The sequence below is a fragment of the Lycium ferocissimum genome, chromosome 2 (genome assembly GCF_029784015.1).
Source record: "Lycium ferocissimum isolate CSIRO_LF1 chromosome 2, AGI_CSIRO_Lferr_CH_V1, whole genome shotgun sequence".
NCBI classification, from domain to species: domain Eukaryota; kingdom Viridiplantae; phylum Streptophyta; class Magnoliopsida; order Solanales; family Solanaceae; genus Lycium; species Lycium ferocissimum.
The window spans coordinates 52465250-52487330 of NC_081343.1; the positions used below are offsets into that span (position 1 = coordinate 52465250).

Sequence of the window (22081 nt, forward strand, 5' to 3'; positions counted from 1 at the left end):
AAAGATATAATGAAACAAAACTTTCTTTTGAGATCTCTTCATTATGCCAAAATAGGCCTTGACATTTATGACTACAAATAAATGAATAAATATTCATGTCAACTTATGTCTACTTCCTAGGATTTCATCATAACTGCTTGCTTTTCTTCTATATAGAGTTCTTCATTTCCTTTCATCTCCTGTCCTTCGAGACAAAATACGGGTCAACCCTGAGCTAGGATGAGATCAAACTCTTCTCATATTTCACTTTCACCTCCTTCCTTTTACTCCAGATATATCGCTAGCACGATCATGAAGGTGGAAAGAAGCGGTTAAGATTAAAAGGAAGGGTGTAAAACTCTTCATTTCTGCTATCCCCCTTAAATGTCCTGAACTTCACCCACCAGGGCATTCCCCTATCTTTTGCACTGTCCTTGTACTCCAGTGTGTTATCCAGAAACACAGAAACCATCAAAGCCACAGTTGGTGAAGACAGAAAGATAGTGTTGAGAAAATCATTGAACTGCATATTCCCAAGAGAACCAGATATCAGTCATTAATGACTTCATAGAAAATTTACAAGGTCAGAAACTCTACTATAATATACTTGACTCACCCATCCAGCCTTAGTGTGAGCAGGGCCATGCAAAGCAGCAGTGGTGTATTCCCTGAAGTACTCGGGAATAGACAACCCGAGGAAGAGAGAAACGCCAACAATGAAGAGGTTTCTCATTGAGTTCATGTTTGTGAACTGCAGAAATGACAACCCCACAGAAGCTGGAAATAAAAGAAATGTATATCAGTAGGGGAACATAAAAAGAAAAAGATATATGCAGAATGAAGTTGCTAGGAGTGGAGTTACTAAGGATTCTCACCAACAAGGCCGAACAAGACACAATATACAGCAGCGAATATTGGGAAAGGTATTGATGCAAATAATGCTCCAAATTTGCCTACAAATGTTAAAAATAGTGGATTATTATGAGGAACCAAGTCGAGACTAGCTGAAAGATTCTTTCAGGTGTAGCAGGCTTCACTCACCTAACATTGAGAAGAAGATCATAAAGCCAGCTGAAATTTGGATCACTCTTCGGCTACCCACACGAGTACTTCCAAGAAGTCCAACATTCTCACTGTTACCATAAAAGATATGTTAAACCGAGAGAAAAAACACAGAACATAAAAGTAATATAGGACGAGTTGAGTTACTAACATAGAAACTGTACATCCAGTAACTGTCCCAAAAAGTCCACTAAACAGGATACCGATACCCTGCAATCAAAAGTTCAGCATCAGTCTGTAAATCCCCCTGAACTTCACATAAAATAGAGCTTTCCATGATTCAATATTTTTTGACACAGGACATCTATTTATAGGAATTTGACATAAAATAGATATTAAGGATTCATGCAATTTCTTTCAAGATAACATGTTTGTTACAAATTACTGCACAAACAAACCTGCCAGCCAATGCCACGGCTCAGAACATGAGCTGGGGGTGGTGTAGCACTTGCTAAGCGAGATGCTGCTTTATATGCTCCAGTTGACTGCAGGCAAAAAGAGTAAGACTTAGCTGTGTACAAAATGGCAGAAATATGACCAATCCATCAATTTTACTCAGAGCATAAAAGTAGTAAAACCTCAATCAAGGAGACAAGTGTTGCAGCCATCATTCCAAAAGCATGACCAGCATCAAAAGTAGGAGCACCCCACTGAAGTGGATATGGGATTTTTATCCTGAATACCAGAATGGGGAAGAGATTAATTCCTTCAACCTTTAAGCCTCTAAAATGTGTCATTTATATACATGCTACATTATTCATCTAAAAAGTAATAAGTAAAATTGGATAGCAACCATGGTGCAGTTGAAATGAGATTTGCTCTATCAGTGCGGCAGTGCTTTTGGGTAGCCTCTGGGTGATGTCTGTATGCACCACTAGCCGTTAGGAGGTGTGCATAAGCCCAAATAACCGTGATTGACATAATTAGAGCAAATCGTTCCATCACTGGCAGTTGCCTGAACTGGAAGTTTTTCAAATACTGTGCAAAAAATGAATGATCATCAGGCAACCATTTGAAGTGCCATTGCATTTACAAATATGAAAGAAAAGACAGGAAAAAAAAGGTTTGGAAATAGCACTCTCTTCTAATAATTCTCCTTTTTGTAAAAGAAGATTGCTGGCAAAAATATGAATATTAGCTCACATAAGAGAGAAGAAAACTATTAGATTTTGGACCAAACAATGCAGACGTAAAGCTCGAAGAAAGTGACATACCTGAGAGAGGATTACAAATAAAATGAACATAGGTACACCGATTTCCACACACTCCCCAGCCTGTTATAAAGTTGCACAAGCACAAAACAATAGTCAGTGTAAGCAAACAAAGCCACAACATGATGCATGATACAATTGAATATAACAAAAGCTTTGTTTTCGGTAATATATCCTTCAACCTACCAGCGGGAAACCCTTGTCAAAAAGACCAAAGCCGGCCAGAGCAATTACCGGAACCATTCCTACTGGGCTGAAAAATCTGTAAGCATTCAGCAAGTCAGTATGTTGAAACCATAAACATGAGAAATAGTACATTATGAGTGAACAAATAGTTCATCTTTGGGGATAATAATTTGCACCTGGAACAAATAGCCCAGAGTTGACTATAGCCCAAAATTATCTGAACACTTGATGCTACTATCAATGCTCCCTGAATTGCTCTCATCGTGCTTAGGAATCTCTAGAGTGAGGATAAAAAGCAAAAAGTAAGGAATAATGTAAGGTTTATCTGGAAGAATATTTATAATAAAACAAAAGTGGTCACTAAATTTGCACTCCTTGACAAAGTCATTCATAAAACTCCTGGTTCCTTAGGAGGTTAAGTATATTTGCTGGCTATCCAAGAAAATGTTAGTGCAAATACACAAGGATCACATATCTAGATTAAGGGTATTTGCGAGATAATTTTGCTGGAAATGGATGCATATTAAGTAATCATTCATAGACTACATCATTATTATCAGCAGCACGATACAGTTGTGATAAATCCGATCGATAAACTACATACATCATACTGAACACTTAATCAACAAAACCACCTACTATTCTCAGAGAACTTACTTCATGAGGATCGGTAATCCTTGTCAATGATGAATCATGGATTATGGATATTATCGGTACCGCAAAAGCCCATGACCCTCCAATTACAGTAGGTAAACGAGTTCCAAATAAAGTCTGTAGGAGTGTATTGATTCCTTCAATAAAAAGCAGGGTCTGCACCACCCTCACTTTGTCACCCTGATATTTAAGAATCAAAAATGCCATCAAACAAGAGAACATCCAAAATCAGAAAATACTAAAAACCACCATGATATATCTCCAGATCATTATAGCCAAAAGCCAATAGGAATTCTTAATTCATACTAACATACTCCCGCCGTTGACTTTTACCTGTCCACTATACTAAAAAAAAAAATTGACTTTTACTTGTCCACTTTATCATGTCAAGGGGAAAGAGAATTTTATTTTTCTTGTTTGCCCTTAATATTAACTACTCATTCTCCAAATCATTTCTCAAATCCATTGAAAGTATACATCATTAATATGAGTATTATAGTAAAATATGCATTCATTTATTATTTCTTAAGGAGTGTGGGCAAGTCAAAATGAGCAGAAAGAGAGTAGTTTTTACTGCAAGCTAAGTCCATTGAAATTCAAGTCTAAGTAATTTAATACCCATAAATGATTCAGTTGATTCTTTTAACTTGTAAAAATTATTTTTTTTTTTCATGAAGGACTTGTTAAATGATTTTCAACTTCCAATCAATGAAAAAACATGAACTTTGGCAGGAAAAAAAAAAAACATGAAAAAATCAGCAAAACTAGCTTACATCATTTCCACCCATCAAAGGAACAAGAAATGAAGGAATCATAACAGCAGTTCCCAATGCCAAGATGTAATGCTGAAATCCCAAAGCAATAGCTTCCCCTGTAAAACACATACAAACTCACTTCTCATGCAAAATACACAAATAAACCAAATAATAACAATAGAAATGATAAAAACAAGCTCATTTTATTCATAAAGATTGAAACTTTTTCATACCCCAAGAAGGATTAGAGTCAATACAATACTCCAAACCTTGAAGCTGGTCCATTGGAGGATGACTAATTTCTTCAGGTTTAGGTGGAGCTGCCATTGCTTAAACACTCTATTTTTTTTTTCCACTAAAAACTCAAATGAGTATCCAAAAAATGAAACAAGAATGATGTATACTATTTTTTTTTTCAACTCAATGAGTGAAACAAGAATGATGTATACACTCTATTTTTTTTTAGTAAATCAATGAGTATCCAAAAAATAACAAAGTTTAAAAAGTAAATCTGTAACAAACAAGTCAACAAAAAAAAAGCAACAAAAAAAAAGGTGATTGGAGAGAGAGAAAGAAAAAGATAGAGAGTGAAGTCAAGGTGATGTGATGTGTATATGTTTATATATATTGGGAGATTGAAAGAAAGATTTAGTAGCACTTGCCACCCACTCTTTGAAAGTTTTTTTTTTTTTTTTTATTTATTTATTTACTTTGATTAAGGTTTATATTTAGTGTTGTTTTGTCTTTGTGATTGTGAGAGTGTCCGTTAACTTTTTTGTTTATTTCCGGAAATGCCCTTTAAGGAACTTCCAAAGACACCTCATGTTACCGTTACTTTCTGTTGTTTGTGCTTGGCTGTACTTTTTTCTGCAACCACTCTTAATTTTTCATCTTTTTAACTCAAACTTCATTAATACCCCTTGAGACTTGTACTTTGTCTTAATTTTTTTATACGTTAAATGACAACTTAATTAGCTACTATCTTTACCATATTACCTAGTAACTATCTTTTGAGTAATTAATATACCTGTGTAAATATTATTTTATGGTCGATGCATAGGAACTTAAATTAAACTCCTTAGAAAATATTGTTACTGGAACACGTGATTTTTTTTTAAAAAGAAAAAAAAAATAGAGTTGACAGTAGACATATTTGGGGAGTTTTGAAAATTTTGACAAAAAAATTAAAATTTAAAATCAAAGAGATTTCTCTTTCAATTTAGATGAATTTGTTGCATAAGATAGAAAAGGAAATAGATGGTAGAAATTATAGTCACTTACGATTCAGGCAACAGCCAGGTACGAGGATGTCTTGTAATGTTTGACTTATTCGTGGACCGTGGTCAACTAACTCTTTTCTTGACTTGGATTGAGATGTCTAATGATTGGTGAAATAAGATTTTGGCTATGAACGAAAATGGCAATACTAAATTTTATTTGTAATTAGAGTTTCAAAAAATAATATAACGTCCCTCCTATCACTATTTCATGTGAAATGTATGTTAGATTCGAATAACTTTTTGCAGATAAATAGGAAGATTGGACTTTGTTTTCCATTTCTGGTTAGAGCAATTAATAAGGTGGGGATTGTTTCATCTTATGCGAAAACTGAGTTTGGAATTCTTTGAAATTGTTACAGTTAACTGTCTGTTTGATGTAGTTTTTGAATCCAAAAAAGAAAACATGCAATATCTTTTGGAAGTTTCATTTTTTGCAAGATTTATTAAAAGCTGAGTTTGAAAAGAAAACTTCAAAAGGACTTAGTTCTAAAGGTTGCAACTGAAATTGAAATAAATAAATATTATGTGTGTGTGTGAGAGAGAGAGAGAGAGAGTATTTGTCCAATCTAGTACACATTTTCAAATATGTGAACGCTCATGACCAAAAATATAATACTCCAAGTTAAGTAATAGTTAGAATTAGAGAAGTCAATACAAATCCATATATAGCTATTATTTAGGAAAAGAATTTTGCATTTCATGTGCAATATGGTCGTGAATAAACTATTGATGTAAACTACTGAGACAAAACACTCTTAAATGTTCTATATCTTTGTATTTAAGAAAGAAAAGAAAAAGGCAATACAAAGATTAAATAATTGGTGAAAATAGAATCTAAGAACATCATAAAGATTCTCTATTAGTTTATGCAGAAATAGAACAGTGTCTGAGTAAGACCAACGTGTGAAAGGGGCCTTTACAACTTATAAAATCTTCAACGTCTCTCTTTATGTACAAAGACAAAAAAAAAAGCATAGATATTCGAGCCTATTTACTACTCCTATTGGAAGATTATAATTCATTAATATTTTTGGGCTCAAAATTTCTCAACTTTTTCCCTACAAAAACAGCGAAAATTGGGGGATTTTCCTCTCTTCTGTCCTCTTCACAATAATAGTACTTGCTCCAAGTCCAACAAACATTCATAAAGATAGCCAGCTTGGTGGGGTTTGATTTTATAGAGACTAAAATGACTAAAACAAATAATCAGAAAATATTTTTAGTTCCTCCATCTAATCTAATTCTATCTGGTGATGTACGTATAATCAAAAGTCGAGTTTAAAAAATAAAATAAACATTGATGCACTAACTAAATATGTGTAGTACCAATAGTACTTGCGACCAACAATGTGATAGTAAGAATTTCACATGTCCTTTCATATTTCTCGCACATTCGCATAAAACATTCAACTTGTTTATATGGATAGATTGGAATAAGCAATGTTATTAAGGATAAAATGAGGTTGAAAAAGATAAATAGTTTCAAATATAGAAATGTGATTTTTTTTTTTATAAAACGAATTAAAAAAAAGTCTATTACATAAAATATGACAGTAGGGTAACTTAGGACAATATTTCGAAAGAGAGAGCTGATCAAATCATGCCTATCTCAGTGTCCAATTTATTTAGGAAGTGAAATTGATGCGTATGTTCTATTAATGTCTAAAACTTTGATTTGGGACAATTATTAAATACATAGAGGTCTTAGTTTTACCCCTCAAAAATAAACATGCATTTGACAAACAAGAACTCTAGGAAAATTATAATAAAATGAACTCTCTTGTAATCAGATAAACATGACTTTCACAAGTTTCTCGAGTGAGATGCAGAGTTCATGACGATTCTCAATCCTATAATAGGAGATGGAAGGGCAGAGGGATGAGTCCTCTAGTCAAGGATTGAATCTCCCAATCACTAATCAATATTTTTTTTTTCTCATGTATTTCTTCATTCATAGTTCATCTTTTGGGTTCTGCCTGGTCTAGGCTGATGGTGCTTGTCACACATATTTCGCTGAAAAGCATGGCTTGGATTGTCAATTTGTCTTGTCTTTGACAAGTGTCGAGGTAAGTCATTTAATAAAATGAGAGTCGAAAAATTGAAATAAGTATGGTATACAAAGCAATCATGACTAGAGCGAAGCAGTTGCCAAATTGTTTTTTTTTTTTTGGGATTCTTATGTGTATTCTGACAGCATGGAATTGTATTAAAAAATACTATTAAAAATGATAATAAAATAATTATTTGATTCGCCAAATAATAATAGTGTCACATGACATGAATAAGAGTAGTTGATGATAAGAGTATGAGATACTGTTATCCAAAATCAAACCATCTAATCTAGAAAATACACTCTAAATTGAAATACATATTGTATCATTTAACTATAGCTAGATAGAAATTCATATATAAAACACGCATCTTTCTTTCATTTGTCATACCCAATACAAATATAATCATTATTTGGCTTTTATGAATTTATGTAATCATTAAGGATTGGACTGCATGACCTACAAAAAGAATGTGGAGGGAAAGTTTAAAGAAGTTTTAAAGTGTGTGCGTGTGTGACATGGGAAACCATTAATTGCTCCACACTTTCCAAATTAAAAATGCAAAAGCTCTTTACATTGGGGCCTTAGGATGTGACCCCTAATTTTTGCTTTTAATGTGCAAGTTTACCTAACAAGATATACCTCAAAGAGAAGAAGAAAAGAAAAAGAACCAGCCTAAGTGAGGACGTGGATTAAAAATTTATAGAAATTATGCTTGAAAATTTAAATACATCTGATGAACTTAGTAAATAGAAACACAAGTATAGTTTACTTCCAAAATGATTTGTTTTGAGAAAGATAGAAGAGATAGAGAGATGCTTTATTTCTGAGATGTAGGTGCTCTAAATCTGATGTGAAGATGAGATTTTAAAATGAAACCATACTCATGCCTTATCAACTTGACATTTCTTATACTAGCATGTATCTTGAACTATACTACAAGGTCAATTCTTGAATAACATGATACACAATATAAATTTCACACAAACAAAAAGGACAAACCTAAGTTGAAGAAAAGAATGTCTCAAGGGATGCAACCCCATATAATTTAACAAAGTTTATTTATTAGGAATTACTTTCGTAGCATATCGATTATTATTCCCGTAACTTGTCAACTTTTAAATGTCAGATTAAACTTTGGACGAGGACGTTCAAGATTAAATTTCAGAAACTTTTAAAAGGTACAAAGATCGATCTACGGAGCGCTTTTGACAATCCAACCCAATTTTAAAATGCGTACATAAGATATGGATTACAGCAACTTACACAAATAACTGCATTTTAAAAGCTCTTAACGAATAATAGCTACTTTTTACTTATTTACGGTTTGTAGCAACATTTAGGCAATTCGGGTCTATTTGAGTGTATTTGAATACACTGTTCAGTTGTATCCAACCTTATCTGATGTCACGTGTCTTTTACTGTATTTGAATACATGCGACCTAAAGTTTTTTGAATACACGTGTATTCAAAATGACTGTATTCCGTGGCATTTAAATACACGATGGAGCGGTGTATTTTAGTGTATTTATATATTGAAATATCCTTTTGTTTTGGCTGTATTTAAATGTATTCGAGCTCTGATTAGCAAGGTGGCCATCGGCGTCGCAAAGTTGAATGTATTCGACTGTATTTGAATGTATTTACACTCAGAAATTCATTTAATTAATGAAGAATAATCATTTTGAATGTATTAGACTGTATTTGAATGTATTTACACTCAAAAATTCTTTTATTCGACTGTATTTGAATGTATTTACACTCAAATAAATGAAGAATACATTCAAATCCTTTTAAAAATACCTTTGTATTTACTCAATAAAAAAAATGCGTTGTATTCATACAGATCTGCAACAACTACACCGGAGATCATACAATTGCGACCTTGTTGAATAATGTACACATTAAGAAAATGAAGAATACACTAAAGGATACATTTATTTCATACATTCTTTATAAATACACTGAAAATTTGTGATTTGGTATAATCGGATGTGTATTTGGGCCGCTTCGCTAGAGAATATATGATGTTGAACTATGTAAACGATATTGTTTATAGAGTTATTTCTTTATTATTGATAAATCAAAAAATATTCAAATCAAAGGGGAATTTTGGAGCGGATCTAATTTCCGCCATTGAAATTACGAATTTTGGAGAAGACCTGATAACCGCGATTTCGGAGCAAATCTAATTTCACTGGTGGCAGTGAGTTGAAGAAGATGCAGAATCAGGTTAGTAGAGTGTAAACACATTCAAATACAGATTATGCATCTCTTCCAACTCATTGTCGCAGTGAAAAAGTTGTCAATGAAGCGGCAATTCGACGCCGGAAAATCTAGCTGTACAAACTCTACCAGAGATGGTTACTTGATGAAGAAGATGATGAAGCAAGTTACAGAGTCGTCGAAGAAAGGAGAAGAGGCGGAAGCGGAGGCGGTGTTGTTGGAGAGAGTTGTGTGGGAATGAAATAACTGATGGTAGTTTTTTTCGTCCTTCTATATGAATAGATAGTAATTAGCTATGATACATAATTAAATACATAGTATATCTATAATATGTAATTAGTTTAAAGTATAGTTATCATAGGTAAATACAGGTTAGCTGTACCACGTAAATTTTCCTTTTCCTTTTCCTTTTCTTTCCCCTCACAATATAAGACAAGCTAGGTTTATAAGTTCACATTACATAACATGACTAAGGTAGGGTCCTTTTGACGTTTAGGATTCCTTTTGAAAAGGAATTTGCTTTCGGTTGAATGACTATAAACAGAAAAACTCAATAATGAAATTTGACTTGATAAAGAAAACAAGGTATCCAACTTTTCAAAGAAAGTATATTGAAAATATTCGGCTCTTTTAGGACTCTAGTCAAAGAGTACACAGCAAAAGAAGACTTAATACTTTGCATCTATGACAAACAGGGCAAAAAGAAGACTAATACAATTTACTATCCCCAGTTTCATATTGAAAATTCTTCCAAGACTTTCATGGTAACACTCCTAACTTCAAAACCATGATCGACTTATAAAAATTGGGTATATCAAGGTATACAATTTACAGTAGATAGGAATCTTCCGTGTTGCCAGTAAATTGACTTCCTAAATGAGGCACCATAGCTATAACGAAGACACAGCTGCTTTGTCTGTGCCAATACTTGTGCAGGGCAAGATGTGTTGGAAAAGGTTACAAATACAGAAAGATCTAAAGCTCGTCTATACACGGTGATGATCATGATCCCGAGTTCAGAATCTCATTTAGAAGCATTACTTCCATGTCTATGCTTGGGTGCTGTGGCTGTAATAGTTTCAGGAGTCAACATGTCAAATTAATAGTCAAGATCTTCTATCTAACTTCTTGTCACTAGGTAGCTTCTCTTCTGCCTCCCGGCGTCTTTGTTGCCTGTGGAAAAGAAAATGAACCATCACAACACCATCACTAAATGAAACATCACTCCACCCGCTAAATGAAACGTCAGTATTACGAACATTAAGAGATACAACAGCTAGGCAGGAAAAGTGCCACAACCTACATAACGATAAGATTTCAGCAAAAGAAAAGAAGAGCATTCCAATATCTTTAAAGAAGTACTTCCCAAGAAACCAATACGCACTACTCTACAGATAAATAGGACGCTAAATATCCCTTTTCCAGTATTCTTGTATCTTGGTCAAAGCAGGTGCTCTACCTATTTAAACATTTGCAGACTTACAACAAGGTATTATCTTAGGAATTTATGGTGAAACGTTGCTCACAATTATGTAAAAGATGAAACAATATGGGACTTGAACATCATGTTGAATTTTAAATCCACCATGGCTCGACATCATTTATTTTTCAGAAAGTAAATACATGAGGCTCATTTTTATTAGAAAGCTAGGAAGTAGCTAGCCACCCTAAGGATCTAAAAGCTTTCTTATCCCGTAGGCGGCAGGGTGAAGGGGGATCGAATGATAGAAAGAAAATTCTAGAATAATACAGAAACACAGATAAAAATGGAGTTTGTAATGAACTTACGCAAATGCAGTGTAACCAGCACCAGCATTAGCCGCCGATAGAAGTGCTGCATGTGCACCAACAGCAGAAACAGGGTCTCTCCGATCACCGTCCACCTGAAAAGGTTACATTGAGGATTACAATACAAAAGGCATTGGCGACGATCAAATGCAATTTAATTGACACTATGCAGAAGAAAACCTTATCCCACTTTGACTTTTTGTTCTGTCTACCATCCCGGGCAGCAACAGGAGCCATCCCTGCAAAATTGCAGAGAGCAAATGAATAATGCAGGGCACTCTTATAAACAATAGCCAACTGAAACCCGTCAACAGAATTTTTGACTTGAAGAAAGGTATCCAACCTGGAATTGGTAAATTGATTTTTGGTGTAGGAACCATCGCTGCAGGTTGTGTTCCTCCCGACATGAAGTCAACTTTTGGACTCCTCTTCCGCTCTTGCTCCCTTCTCTCCATTTCACGCCTCGTATCAGCCTCTGTTTACAAAAAAGGTATTCCGGTCAAGATTTCTTTTGGACTCAAGACATACTTCAAAGACAAGAAATTATCCATAAAATCAAGGAAAATTATTTTAACACTAAAACAAACTAAATTACAATGCTTAACCGCAAAACAAATAGATATCCTTTACACTTGATCGACAACAATAAGTTGGAACGAAAAGGTATGATATTAGTCGAAAACCTTGTTACGAGCACTTTAAGATCCAGTAAGTAATCATTCTTTACATATTCCTCTATATTTAAATATCACCTTGAGAACAGTCAAAATAAACGATATTCCTGTAGCAATTAGGGTTATAGATTTTCAGTTTGGGGGTAGTATGGGATCTGTAATCTGGGAGAAAAATCACGTGTTTGATTGAACACACTTATAGTGTCTGCTTCTGGGTTAGGGGGAGGGGGGGCCATGCAGGAATCACGATGGAATTTTGAGTTTGATGCAAATGGCTAAATATCGTCTGCTACAAGAGTTTCTAACAGTTACCTGTCAGGGGCCTAAACTAACCGAATTTCACAGTTTTAGCATTTAAACCCCAAAAGAAATACCCACAAAAAGGTGTGATTGAAGTCAGAAAATGTCATAGTCCTATACTTGTTCCAAATTCACAGAATGGAGTAATATGTTAACAAAAATGTAGCGGTGGAAGCAGCAAAAACTGTTTAAGCATTCCATAACCACTGCCACTCAGGAGTAGATATGTTTTTTTAATAAGTAATCAAAGATTTTATAAATGCTTGAGACTCGGGAATAGATATGTCCAGCTGAAAGATAGAGAAAAATTGGAAAATTATATTGCTAGTAACCTATTTCGTCATAGAAGTCACTTTTGTCATATCCATGCGGATCAAATACGTCTTTACTGAAGCAAGATCCTATCTGGTCAATATCTTGATAAGTCACTGCATGCAGCAAGAAGTCTGGATTCCGATACTCCTTTCTGTTGCGTACTTCTGAATTAAAGCTTCTGCCAGTCTTCTTTAGATCAATGAATCTCATAATCCTTACCTGCAGAACGGATTGACAAGAAAAGAGTTAAGTAACAATTGAAAGCAAAGTAGCCAAATCAATTATCTATGCAACAGAGTCACTATAGAAGTTATAAGGGGTCATTTGTTGGGAGCACATAAATTGCAAGTTAAGCACCAGAATCTATCAGTTAAAGATAGAGCATCCAACATCAAGATAATCCAATAAAATCAACCATATATCACCGAAGACAGACAGCTCTTACAACCAATTGTAAGTTTCTGAAGAGATAAGAATCTAGAGACGAAATTACAGGAAATACAAACTTCATCAAGAAAGTGTGCAAGCTTGCCTACCCTTATAAGTTCACGTAGTCACAAATGATGCATGGTGTTAGACATTGTCATCCTTAATAGGTTATACCTTCTTACTGCTTATTATCCCAGCATATGGTGCACGAGAGAGGAAAGAGAGTGTCTCTTTAGAGAGTAACACTTAATTTCGTCATCGTTAAACCATCAGATGAGAATTGACCAGAGAAATTAAACAAGTCAATAGCATGTTAGACTGCCTCTTATCTGAAAAGCTAACTATATTTAAGAAGGCATCATCCCTCATCCCACTCGCATGAGTCTACCTTGACGCCTCTGCTAATACATGCATCGTTTCTTACCAAGTGCTGGTCTAAACTTTGACTCACCATATACTTGGAAAGGCAAAGCCACTGAAGTGTAATCTTCTCACAATATCCACCTATCCCCAACTAAGCAGAAACAAAATACTTATTGAACAAAGTGATCTATCCAAGAATGTGCAAATTAAATTAGAAGAAGGCACCAGATATTTCAATTTACACATCTCTTCTTCCCAATCCTTTAGTGTCTCCAGAAATTATGAATTTCCAATTAAGACAATGCACAACAAGGTTTATCAAAAAGACAATGTACCACAAGGAATATTGGTCAAGAAAGAAGCAAGCGTGCTGTTGAAAGACAAGCAAGCCTAGGAACACCTTAACAATTCTATGATACTAGAGCACGTATTAGGGTGTTCTAGATTCAATCTGGTTTTGCACTATTTGGATCTGGTCTTTTGGTTTTCGATTTTGGAAAAATGAAATCCACTCTAAACCAAAATAAGTTCAGTCTGGATCGGTGTTTCTCCTTTTAGTTCAGTTCTTTGAATAGAGGTTTGGTTTTTCGGATTTACAGTATTTTGTTTTAATAGATATGGGATTGAGCAAAATAGTATTTATATCAAAATTTGAACATAATGCATCAATGTATTGAATGAACATTCTAGTAATTACAAACTAGATTAGATCATAAACTTATCGAGAACATCATGTTTTCTGCGTAAAGAGATAATTTCATAAAACAACTTTCACAAAAACAAAAACCTTTTGACGGAAGAGAGATACTTAAAAATAGTTACCAAGCAAACTCATTTAACAAAACAAATCTTATAAGCCAAAAAGTTTTTTTAAAATTTTTCAATATGTAAAGGAATATAGAAAACAAAATCATCAGAATGCTTAATTTCACAACTCACATACTTCAAGACCAATCATTAGTATCCATTAGTTACAAAAAAGACGGAAAGAACCTAAAAAGCGTTCAGTTTAAAAATTCTCAATATGATAAAGGAATATAAAAAACAAAATCATCAAAATGCTTAATCTCAAAACTCACATACTTCCAAACCAATCATTAATATCCATTAGTTACAACAACAAAAAAAAGACAGAAAAACCCTAGAAAGCATTCAGGCCCAAGTAAAGCTGTGAAACCTTCACAACTCACATACTTCAAGACCAATCATTAGTATCCATTAGTTACAAAAAAGACGGAAAGAACCTAAAAAGCGTTCAGTTTAAAAATTCTCAATATGATAAAAGGAATATAGAAAACAAAATCATCAAAATGCTTAATCTCAAAACTCACATACTTCCAAACCAATCATTAGTATCCATTAGTTAAAACAACAAAAAAAAAGACAGAAAAAACCTAGAAAGCGTTCAGGCCCAAGTAAAGCTGTGAAACCTAACTTTCTAAGAATATAGGATAATCAAATGCTAAATAAAGATGGAAAACCATCTATTATATAAGTAATTAGGTTTCATCAAATTTTTCAATTTTTATCCCAAAATCCATATACCGAACCAAGAAAAAACCAAATTAAATTTTTCATCTGAAATCAAACTAAAAACCAAAGATTTTGGTTCAGATCGTTTTTTCGGTTTAATCTGAATAATGCACACCCATAGCATGCATCTCTTATTCCCCTGGACAACTCTGTAACCCAACTTTCAGTCCAAAATCACTGACTACTTAGGGGAATGTAAGCAGGAGTCTCAAGCAGTAATAAAGTGATTCAAGATTCCTATGATTAGGCATGTCCCTGAAAGTCATATGTAGCTTCGATAATCGAAGACCATTATGTTCTTAGATCAAGAACCAACTCATACAGATTTCAAAAATAGTTTCTTTTTAGTGTATAATAATGGCGAAGCAATTTCTGGCTGGCCAGTACAATAACGGTTTACTTTGTTACTGGCAGCAATGTTCCATTTAAGGCCAATAACTAAACGACACTAGATACATGTACTGTTTTTTTGTATAAGGAAAATACATGTACTGTTCAGGGTCTACCTGTCTTGCAAACTCCAGAACTTGCCAATGCAAAAAGCATAATAAACTTTCAAACTAAGCTTATTGTAGACCACTCCAGGTTTGTCAAGAAGTAGAAGAAAATCGGGACATATTTGGATAGACTATTTATGCATAGTGTGTGTGTATGCGTGTCTGAGTGAGAGGGAGAGAGAATGAGATATTCAGTCTGTGAGAGGAGAGAGAGAGAGAGAGAGAGAGAGATTTAGCAAGCACAGAATTTGTGGTATGAGATATTCAGTCCGTGAGAGGAGAGAGAGAGATTTAGCAAGCACAGAATTTGTTGTCAGCCAGTCCTCATGTAATTGTTCCTTCATCAACTACTTCAGAAAGGCGCTACATAGGATGCACATTTGCTTTAAAAGCCACAAAAAATAAAATGCAAGAGACATATAAGTTACTAATATCATCTAAACATCCACAAGAGAAACAAGTCTGCAGATGCACAGCGTCAACTTTAAAGGTCTATTAGAAAAAACTCAGTGTACCTCAGAATAGTCCATATACATTTAACATTTAATGACAAGCATATTTCTAGTATCTGTTTAAAAAATACTACTGGCACCACGTACTTGCAATTCATCTGAGCACTTTTCCTTTGGTGGAGGAGGAAGAAATTTCTCCAACAGATCTACTTCTTTTTGTTCATCTGCAGGAAGCATAACAGATTCTTCATCTTCTCCATGTCCTTCATTAACAGCAAAGTCCATCGTATCATCGATTGGATCAGTTGGTTCAGCTGACTGAGGAGGGGTTTGAGTGCTAGGTGTTCTAACCTGAAGAGCTGGTGAAGCCTTTTCTATAGATTCAACTGAAAAAGAAAGTAGTAAGACTTTTAAGTTTGAACTCCCAAATTAGTAAGGTAAGGGAAACAACAGAGCTGTCTTTTTAGTTTTGACTTTGATGATTGGAGTTACATTAGCCAATCCAGCTTCTTACGGGATATATACATCAACCTAATAAATACGAAGACATTTTATAGATAAATATCAAATATATGGATCAAAAAATAAAACTGTAAATGCCAACTTCTTACAAACTGACAAGCTAACCAGCTAAAAATGATTTCTTTTAACCAAAATGTATCTTTCTGGAGAAGCTTATAAAACACTCCCTTGTCCCAACTTATTCCGAATTATTTGACTGGACATCGGATTTAACAAAAAATAAGACTTTTGACAAGTCAAGTGGAAATTTCTTTTGTCCCAAAGAATCTTGCCAGACTTACTTTCTTTTAGTACCAAGTGGAGTCTATAACAAGTCATATCAATTCTTTTAAGAGTGTGTGAATAAGCGAAAATGGAAATTTAGATCTTAAAAAGTTTTTGTCAATAGAGAGGTGTCAATCCCTAGGAAAGATAGCCAAACAAATTGAGATGGAGGGAGTGAGATATAAATTGGTTGGATTACAATATTTGACTATCGAGAACACTTAAATTTAACCCCACATGAACAAAGTTAACCACACTAGGCAAAACCCTTAGTCCAATTCAACTAAGACGTCAAGAAAGGGCCATAACGATAAAACAGCACACGAGACAAAGCGGAATATTGAAAACCAAAGCATACATACCACTAACAGTTTGAAGTTCCTCTCCATACATGACTCTTCCACTTGCCATTATTTCTCCTTCCTACATTCAACCACCAAAAGCCAAAAAGAACTCTCAGCAAATCCTAAATCATAAGTTCATTATATGAATAACTCTCTAAGGGGTCGTTTGGTAGGGTGTATAAGAAAAGTACTGAATATAATGTATTAGTAATGCTGGGATTATTTCTTATCAAATGTTTAGTGTGGTGTATTGAAAAATAACATGCATTGCATAATTTCCAAAAAAAAGTATTTGTTTAAAAATATACCGTCCACATTCTTTAGCTTTAAGGAACTTCAAGGGCATGCAATCCAGTCTTTAACCATGCTTATGCATGTACTATTAATAGTCTTGGTATCGCTAATTCCATGGTTTGCTATGTATTAGTTATACATAGGATAATACCAAATAGGGTGTATAACAAATACTTGTATTAATTACACATAGGTTGAAAAAGTGTAGCACACAAGGGATTAGTAATACAAAAGCTAATACATGCATATTTTATCAAAATATGCCTCGAAGCTGACTAGACCAAGTGTTTGAACACAATCGCCCAAAAAATTCTGTCCACATGGCTGCTGAGTCATTAGTTTCAAGGTGTGTTTTGATAAATAGTTTGCGATAGTTCATGTAGCAAACGCAAACACCTCATAGTTCAGATAGGGAACTCGCAAAAACGTGTTACTTAAGGTGTGTTTTTTACCATTATCTCTGAGTTCATTAGATGAATAACATTCTAATAGTATCCAACTAAAAAAACAAAAAAAGCAAAATAGAATAATAAAGAGAGGATAAAAAAGAGTTACCTCAGGGTCAGGAGACATAGTAAGTTCATCATGAGCATAATCAACAATAGTAAGCTTAGCTCTTCTACTCACATTCAAATTCAACTCCATTGGAGAAGTAACGGACATTAACGGCGTCGTAGTGGTAGACCCAACCTTATTATTAGGTGTCAAATATTGCTGTTGTTGTTGAATTAGTGGTGAAGGAGTCGAACTCCGACCCGAATCAGACCCGACTATTCTGTTGTTATTATCATCTTGGAGGAACTCCTCGGTCTCCATTGAAACGGCCACGTTTTGGGATTCAGATTTGTATTCTTGCGCTTCTTCTTCGTGTTGTTCTTCCATTTCGTCATCTTCGTCGTCGCCATAGATGGACAGTAGAGCAATCGATTCCTTCTTCTGTGATGTCATTGCTACTATTAACTCAATTAGGGTTTTAATTTGATAGAATTGGGGATTTCCAAGTTTTGAAATATTAAGGGTTGAACACAAACGGGTCAAAATTACTTTTCCGACTTCAACTTTGTCTTAAAGAATTAAATTTCCCTCTAATGTGCTACGCCGACACGTGGATACAAAGCAAATAGAAAGGAGAATAGTTTTTGTTTTATCTTTAATTAAAATTTAATCACGCCTAAAATAAAAACGTTTTAATCAAAATTTCAAAATTATTAAATATTTAGCCCTTTTTATGCAGAAAAATGAAATAGGATAAAAGCACCTTAGTAAAGCAAAAAACTCCAAAGATAATTTGCACAAATAGAATATTTTGGTGCTACTATTTAAATTTTTACCTTGTTAAAAAATTGTGTAAAAAATAACCTTTCATCATAATCAAGAGCAAAATTCTAGCATAGTTGCCAGAAGATTAACCTTAGCAGTTACTTAAGATGATCATTAGGATCTTTGACCAAATCCTGGTGTTTTAATACATGCATGAAATGAGCTTTTTACTTAAGATGATCATTAGGATCTTTGACCAAATCCTGGTGTTTTAATAACATGAGGTAATAAACGGTTGCATTAACCCAAAAAAGTTATTAAATTTGAATTGGGTTTAGTGAAATGGACTAAAAAATTTTTGAAGGGTCTATTTTCTAGAGAAAAAAATTTTAAAGATACATTTTTTCGAAAAATATTTTCCGAAAATTATTTTTACGGATGGAAAAATATTTTTTAAGAAAACAATTTTGAGAAAAACATTTTTCGTGAAAAATATTTCTCATATGGAGTTTTGAATACAAGAAAAGTGTATATATTAAACAAATAAACTAATTCAGAATAAACCCATGAATTTTTCGCTTTAAAAATGGGAGTTTAAATCTGCAATATAAAAATCAATCAGATCGAACAATGCATCCCTACTTTTTGGCATAAAGATTATGCTAATTTTCTTTGTTTCAATTTAGTTATACTGGAGGTCCTATCATCGACTCTGCCATAGGATATTTCCAAAGCGTATGTCCATCAACTTGTTTTCTTTCTCCCTAGGTTTTCTTGTTAACTCTTCTGATGAGGATTTACCTTTTTTCTTGTCCATCAATCTTTTGGTGTTTAAAATTTTTACAGAAAATATAAGTGAACTTAAAAAAAACAATGTTGAGATATTGAAAGTGTGTCATAGAGCATCAACAAACAACAGATACAAATGAACTTTCTAGCAAGGGAAGTAACGAAAGAAAGTATTAACAAATTTTCACATAAGCAAAAGTGAGTGAAAGCAAATAAGCTGTATTGAATGTACAACTGTATCACTGTTTCCGTCTTAAGTTGTAAAATAGGTATCAAAATAAGAATCATTATAATTGCACCTCAATTCCGAACAAAATATAATTAGTTATATAAATTATCAATGTCCATGACTTCATGTACACATGTAAGTCCGTCTCATTCTAATATTATACCTATATATACATCTCAGTCGTGATGAGGTTGCACCAGGTATTCGCTCTTAGCCAATTGTTATTTGCATTGGTGATGGATGTACTAACGCAACACATTCAAGGGGAGGTGTCATGATGCATGTTTTCTCGGATAATATATAGCAGACGGATTAGCGATTTACTAATAATTGACGAGCCTTAAATTTACTACAGCGAGACGCGACAAATTTTATTTTTAATTTGGCGTTAACGTAAATATCAAGGTTGAAAATATATATATGTTTATTAACTATTAAAAGAAATCAATGTATTATTATTTAGCGACGGATTTTAAAATCCGTCCTATTCCGTCGTTAAATGTAAAAAACAAAAGATAGTCAAAATATTTCCAACAGTTGAGCGAAAATTGGTAACATAGAGAGAGAGAGGACATAGATCAAAATAATACTTAGGGAGTGCAATTTTTATCTAAAGGAAAGGTATGTTTTGATTTTGTATTAAGTGATGTGACTCATGAAGCGGACGCGGACAAAGGAAGTTTCAAGTACATGGAGTCAGTAATCTAAGGTAATGTTTGTGGAGATTGGTTAAAGGATGTCACAACATCGTATTCATGTATTTGGCGGGTTGATCAAATGGAGGCTGGCATACGGATGGGGTACGTGTGACCAGGCTTGGAAAAGAATGTCTTTGAAGACTTAAATGTAAGTTCTACGGTTTCCAACCGCTTAGGTCAATCCGGAGGAAATACTCTTCGTGGTTAGGTTAAGAGGCATATATGTTACATTGCCAAACAATCCCAAACATAAAATTGATGCGTGTTGACTAGTCGAAAGCAAAACCCAGGCGTATCCGGTGAAGAGATGAGAGAGTTACAGAGAGGATGCTGAGATGGATGTATTGGCATAATAGAAGAGATAAGATTGCTCCTACTGATTATTTCGGGCAACAATTAAGAGCTAGTAACGTCGATAAAATTGGGGAAACACCAAGAGTTGTGGTTGATGTGTTGCTATCTCCTCTCTCTCTGTCAAGAATCCTGACTATTGATTTTTTAAAATGATAAATAGCGCTTGTTGATGACAAAGAGCGCTACAACTAATCGCTACGGGTGATGTCGTCATGGCGCTGAAAATTCTGCATAGAGTAAGGCCAATTTTCTTTGGACGATCAGACGATGAACAAGGAAGCTCGTAGTAGCTAACAACTAAGAAATCTACTAATTTGCAAATTTGAAAATTCTCGTGGTCTCAAGAAGTTTGCTTCGAAAACACGGTGACTTTATTTATATATATATATATATATATATAAAATCCGGCTTTAATATATATATATATATATATAAAAAGAAGATAATGCGTCTAGAAATTGGACCGTGATTGCAAACAAAAAATTTGTTGGAAGCGTATTGTTTCCTCGGCTAGTCGAAGTAATTCGTTAAGTGGGGAAAAGGGTGCGACTAGGAATGTTCAGTTGTGCGTTGATCCTAATTTAATTCGACCAACTCAATATGTTTTGCTGGATCATTGTATGAAGAAAAATATTGATTATCAAGGGATTGAGTTCTTGAATTCTACGGAAAAACAAGGGGAAACGAGTGCTCCTAGGTGGGCAAATTTAGTTATATATATATATATATATATATATATATAACGTAGGAAGAGGAGCATATTACTTCACCTCGTAGGGTAAGTTAAGTCCTCAAGCTCCTTTCTCTCACTGCATTTGTGCCTTGAAGTAAGACAAATTCATCTATGGCAGTAACATGTACTTCTTCTAATTTAAGCGCTACAAAAGTAAGCTTGACTAATAAAGATATACTTCTTGACTAATAAAGATATCCTTCATGCTCTTGTTTCGCATGATATGGATACGTTGAATGCAATTGGTAATTCTAAGAAGAGCTTCGTCAGTACCACAAAGGATATGGGAGTATTGATAAAGAGCCATGAGCCAGACACTGTAGTTTTAGGACTTAATCCAACTACGACAGATGATATTGACTTAGGCGATGACTTGTGCGATGGGGATGATGAGGATGATATGCTGGACATATGCTTTGATAAGGTAGCCAAGGATGGGCTAGGAAACAAAGAAGGGGAAGCAACAAAAGTAAACAAAAGACACATAGAAGGCAGCATAGTTGGGATGGTAAGGTGACTGAGGAATTTTTTCCAAGACACCTACCGATGTTAGTGATGCGATTGATTCCTACAACGATCGATCGCTTGCTTCCACTACGGAAAGTGATTTCTTCACCAAGCAAAATCATCGTAAGTCAACAACTTTAACAAGATCCAATAAATTCAAGAAGTGATGAACTATCAAGTGTTATTGGACAAATTTGAAGAAGAAGACAAAAAGAAAATACTTCAGGTTACTTTAGATGGGCAAGTTATATTTTTAAGTTCATACATATATAAAATGAAGTTTGAATCTCATTGATTGCCGCTAAGTTTGCAACGGATTTTGATAACTCAAC

General features: G+C 34.2%; 2 protein-coding genes across 2 annotated transcripts; both read right to left on the reverse strand.

Moving 5' to 3' along the window:
• Nucleotides 1-7: 7 nt before the first annotated feature.
• On the reverse strand, nucleotides 8-4250 carry LOC132043999 (nucleobase-ascorbate transporter 2). Its single transcript, XM_059434481.1, has 14 exons — nucleotides 4081-4250; nucleotides 3866-3963; nucleotides 3096-3272; nucleotides 2615-2715; nucleotides 2439-2514; nucleotides 2256-2315; nucleotides 1835-2019; nucleotides 1620-1716; nucleotides 1440-1526; nucleotides 1193-1251; nucleotides 1021-1112; nucleotides 855-932; nucleotides 596-756; nucleotides 8-502 (listed from the first exon to the last, which is right to left on the reverse strand). Exons 1-14 carry the CDS (start codon nucleotides 4172-4174, stop codon nucleotides 290-292), a joined length of 1578 nt encoding a protein of 525 aa, XP_059290464.1. The 5' UTR covers nucleotides 4175-4250; the 3' UTR covers nucleotides 8-289.
• A 5742-nt stretch (nucleotides 4251-9992) lies between these two features.
• On the reverse strand, nucleotides 9993-18272 carry LOC132044006 (uncharacterized). Its single transcript, XM_059434485.1, has 8 exons — nucleotides 17735-18272; nucleotides 16904-16964; nucleotides 15903-16141; nucleotides 12499-12700; nucleotides 11536-11667; nucleotides 11373-11431; nucleotides 11193-11287; nucleotides 9993-10577 (listed from the first exon to the last, which is right to left on the reverse strand). Exons 1-8 carry the CDS (start codon nucleotides 18125-18127, stop codon nucleotides 10511-10513), a joined length of 1248 nt encoding a protein of 415 aa, XP_059290468.1. The 5' UTR covers nucleotides 18128-18272; the 3' UTR covers nucleotides 9993-10510.
• Nucleotides 18273-22081: the final 3809 nt, after the last annotated feature.

What these genes read in the sequence shown, in the direction of transcription:
- LOC132043999 (XM_059434481.1), bottom strand. Translation starts at nt 4,174, where the DNA reads ATGGCAGCTCCACCTAAACCTGAAGAAATTAGTCATCCTCCAATGGAC. An exon ending in GCCGTGGCATTGGCTGGCAG is followed by an intron (nt 1,252 to 1,439) that starts GTTTGTTTGTGC and finishes TTTTGATTGCAG; the next exon opens with GGTATCGGTATCCTGTTTAG. An exon ending in ACTGGATGTACAGTTTCTAT is followed by an intron (nt 1,113 to 1,192) that starts GTTAGTAACTCA and finishes TTATGGTAACAG; the next exon opens with TGAGAATGTTGGACTTCTTG.
- LOC132044006 (XM_059434485.1), bottom strand. Translation starts at nt 18,127, where the DNA reads ATGACATCACAGAAGAAGGAATCGATTGCTCTACTGTCCATCTATGGC. An exon ending in TGACTTCTATGACGAAATAG is followed by an intron (nt 11,668 to 12,498) that starts GTTACTAGCAAT and finishes TTTTGTAAACAG; the next exon opens with AGGCTGATACGAGGCGTGAA. An exon ending in AATCAATTTACCAATTCCAG is followed by an intron (nt 11,432 to 11,535) that starts GTTGGATACCTT and finishes GCAATTTTGCAG; the next exon opens with GGATGGCTCCTGTTGCTGCC.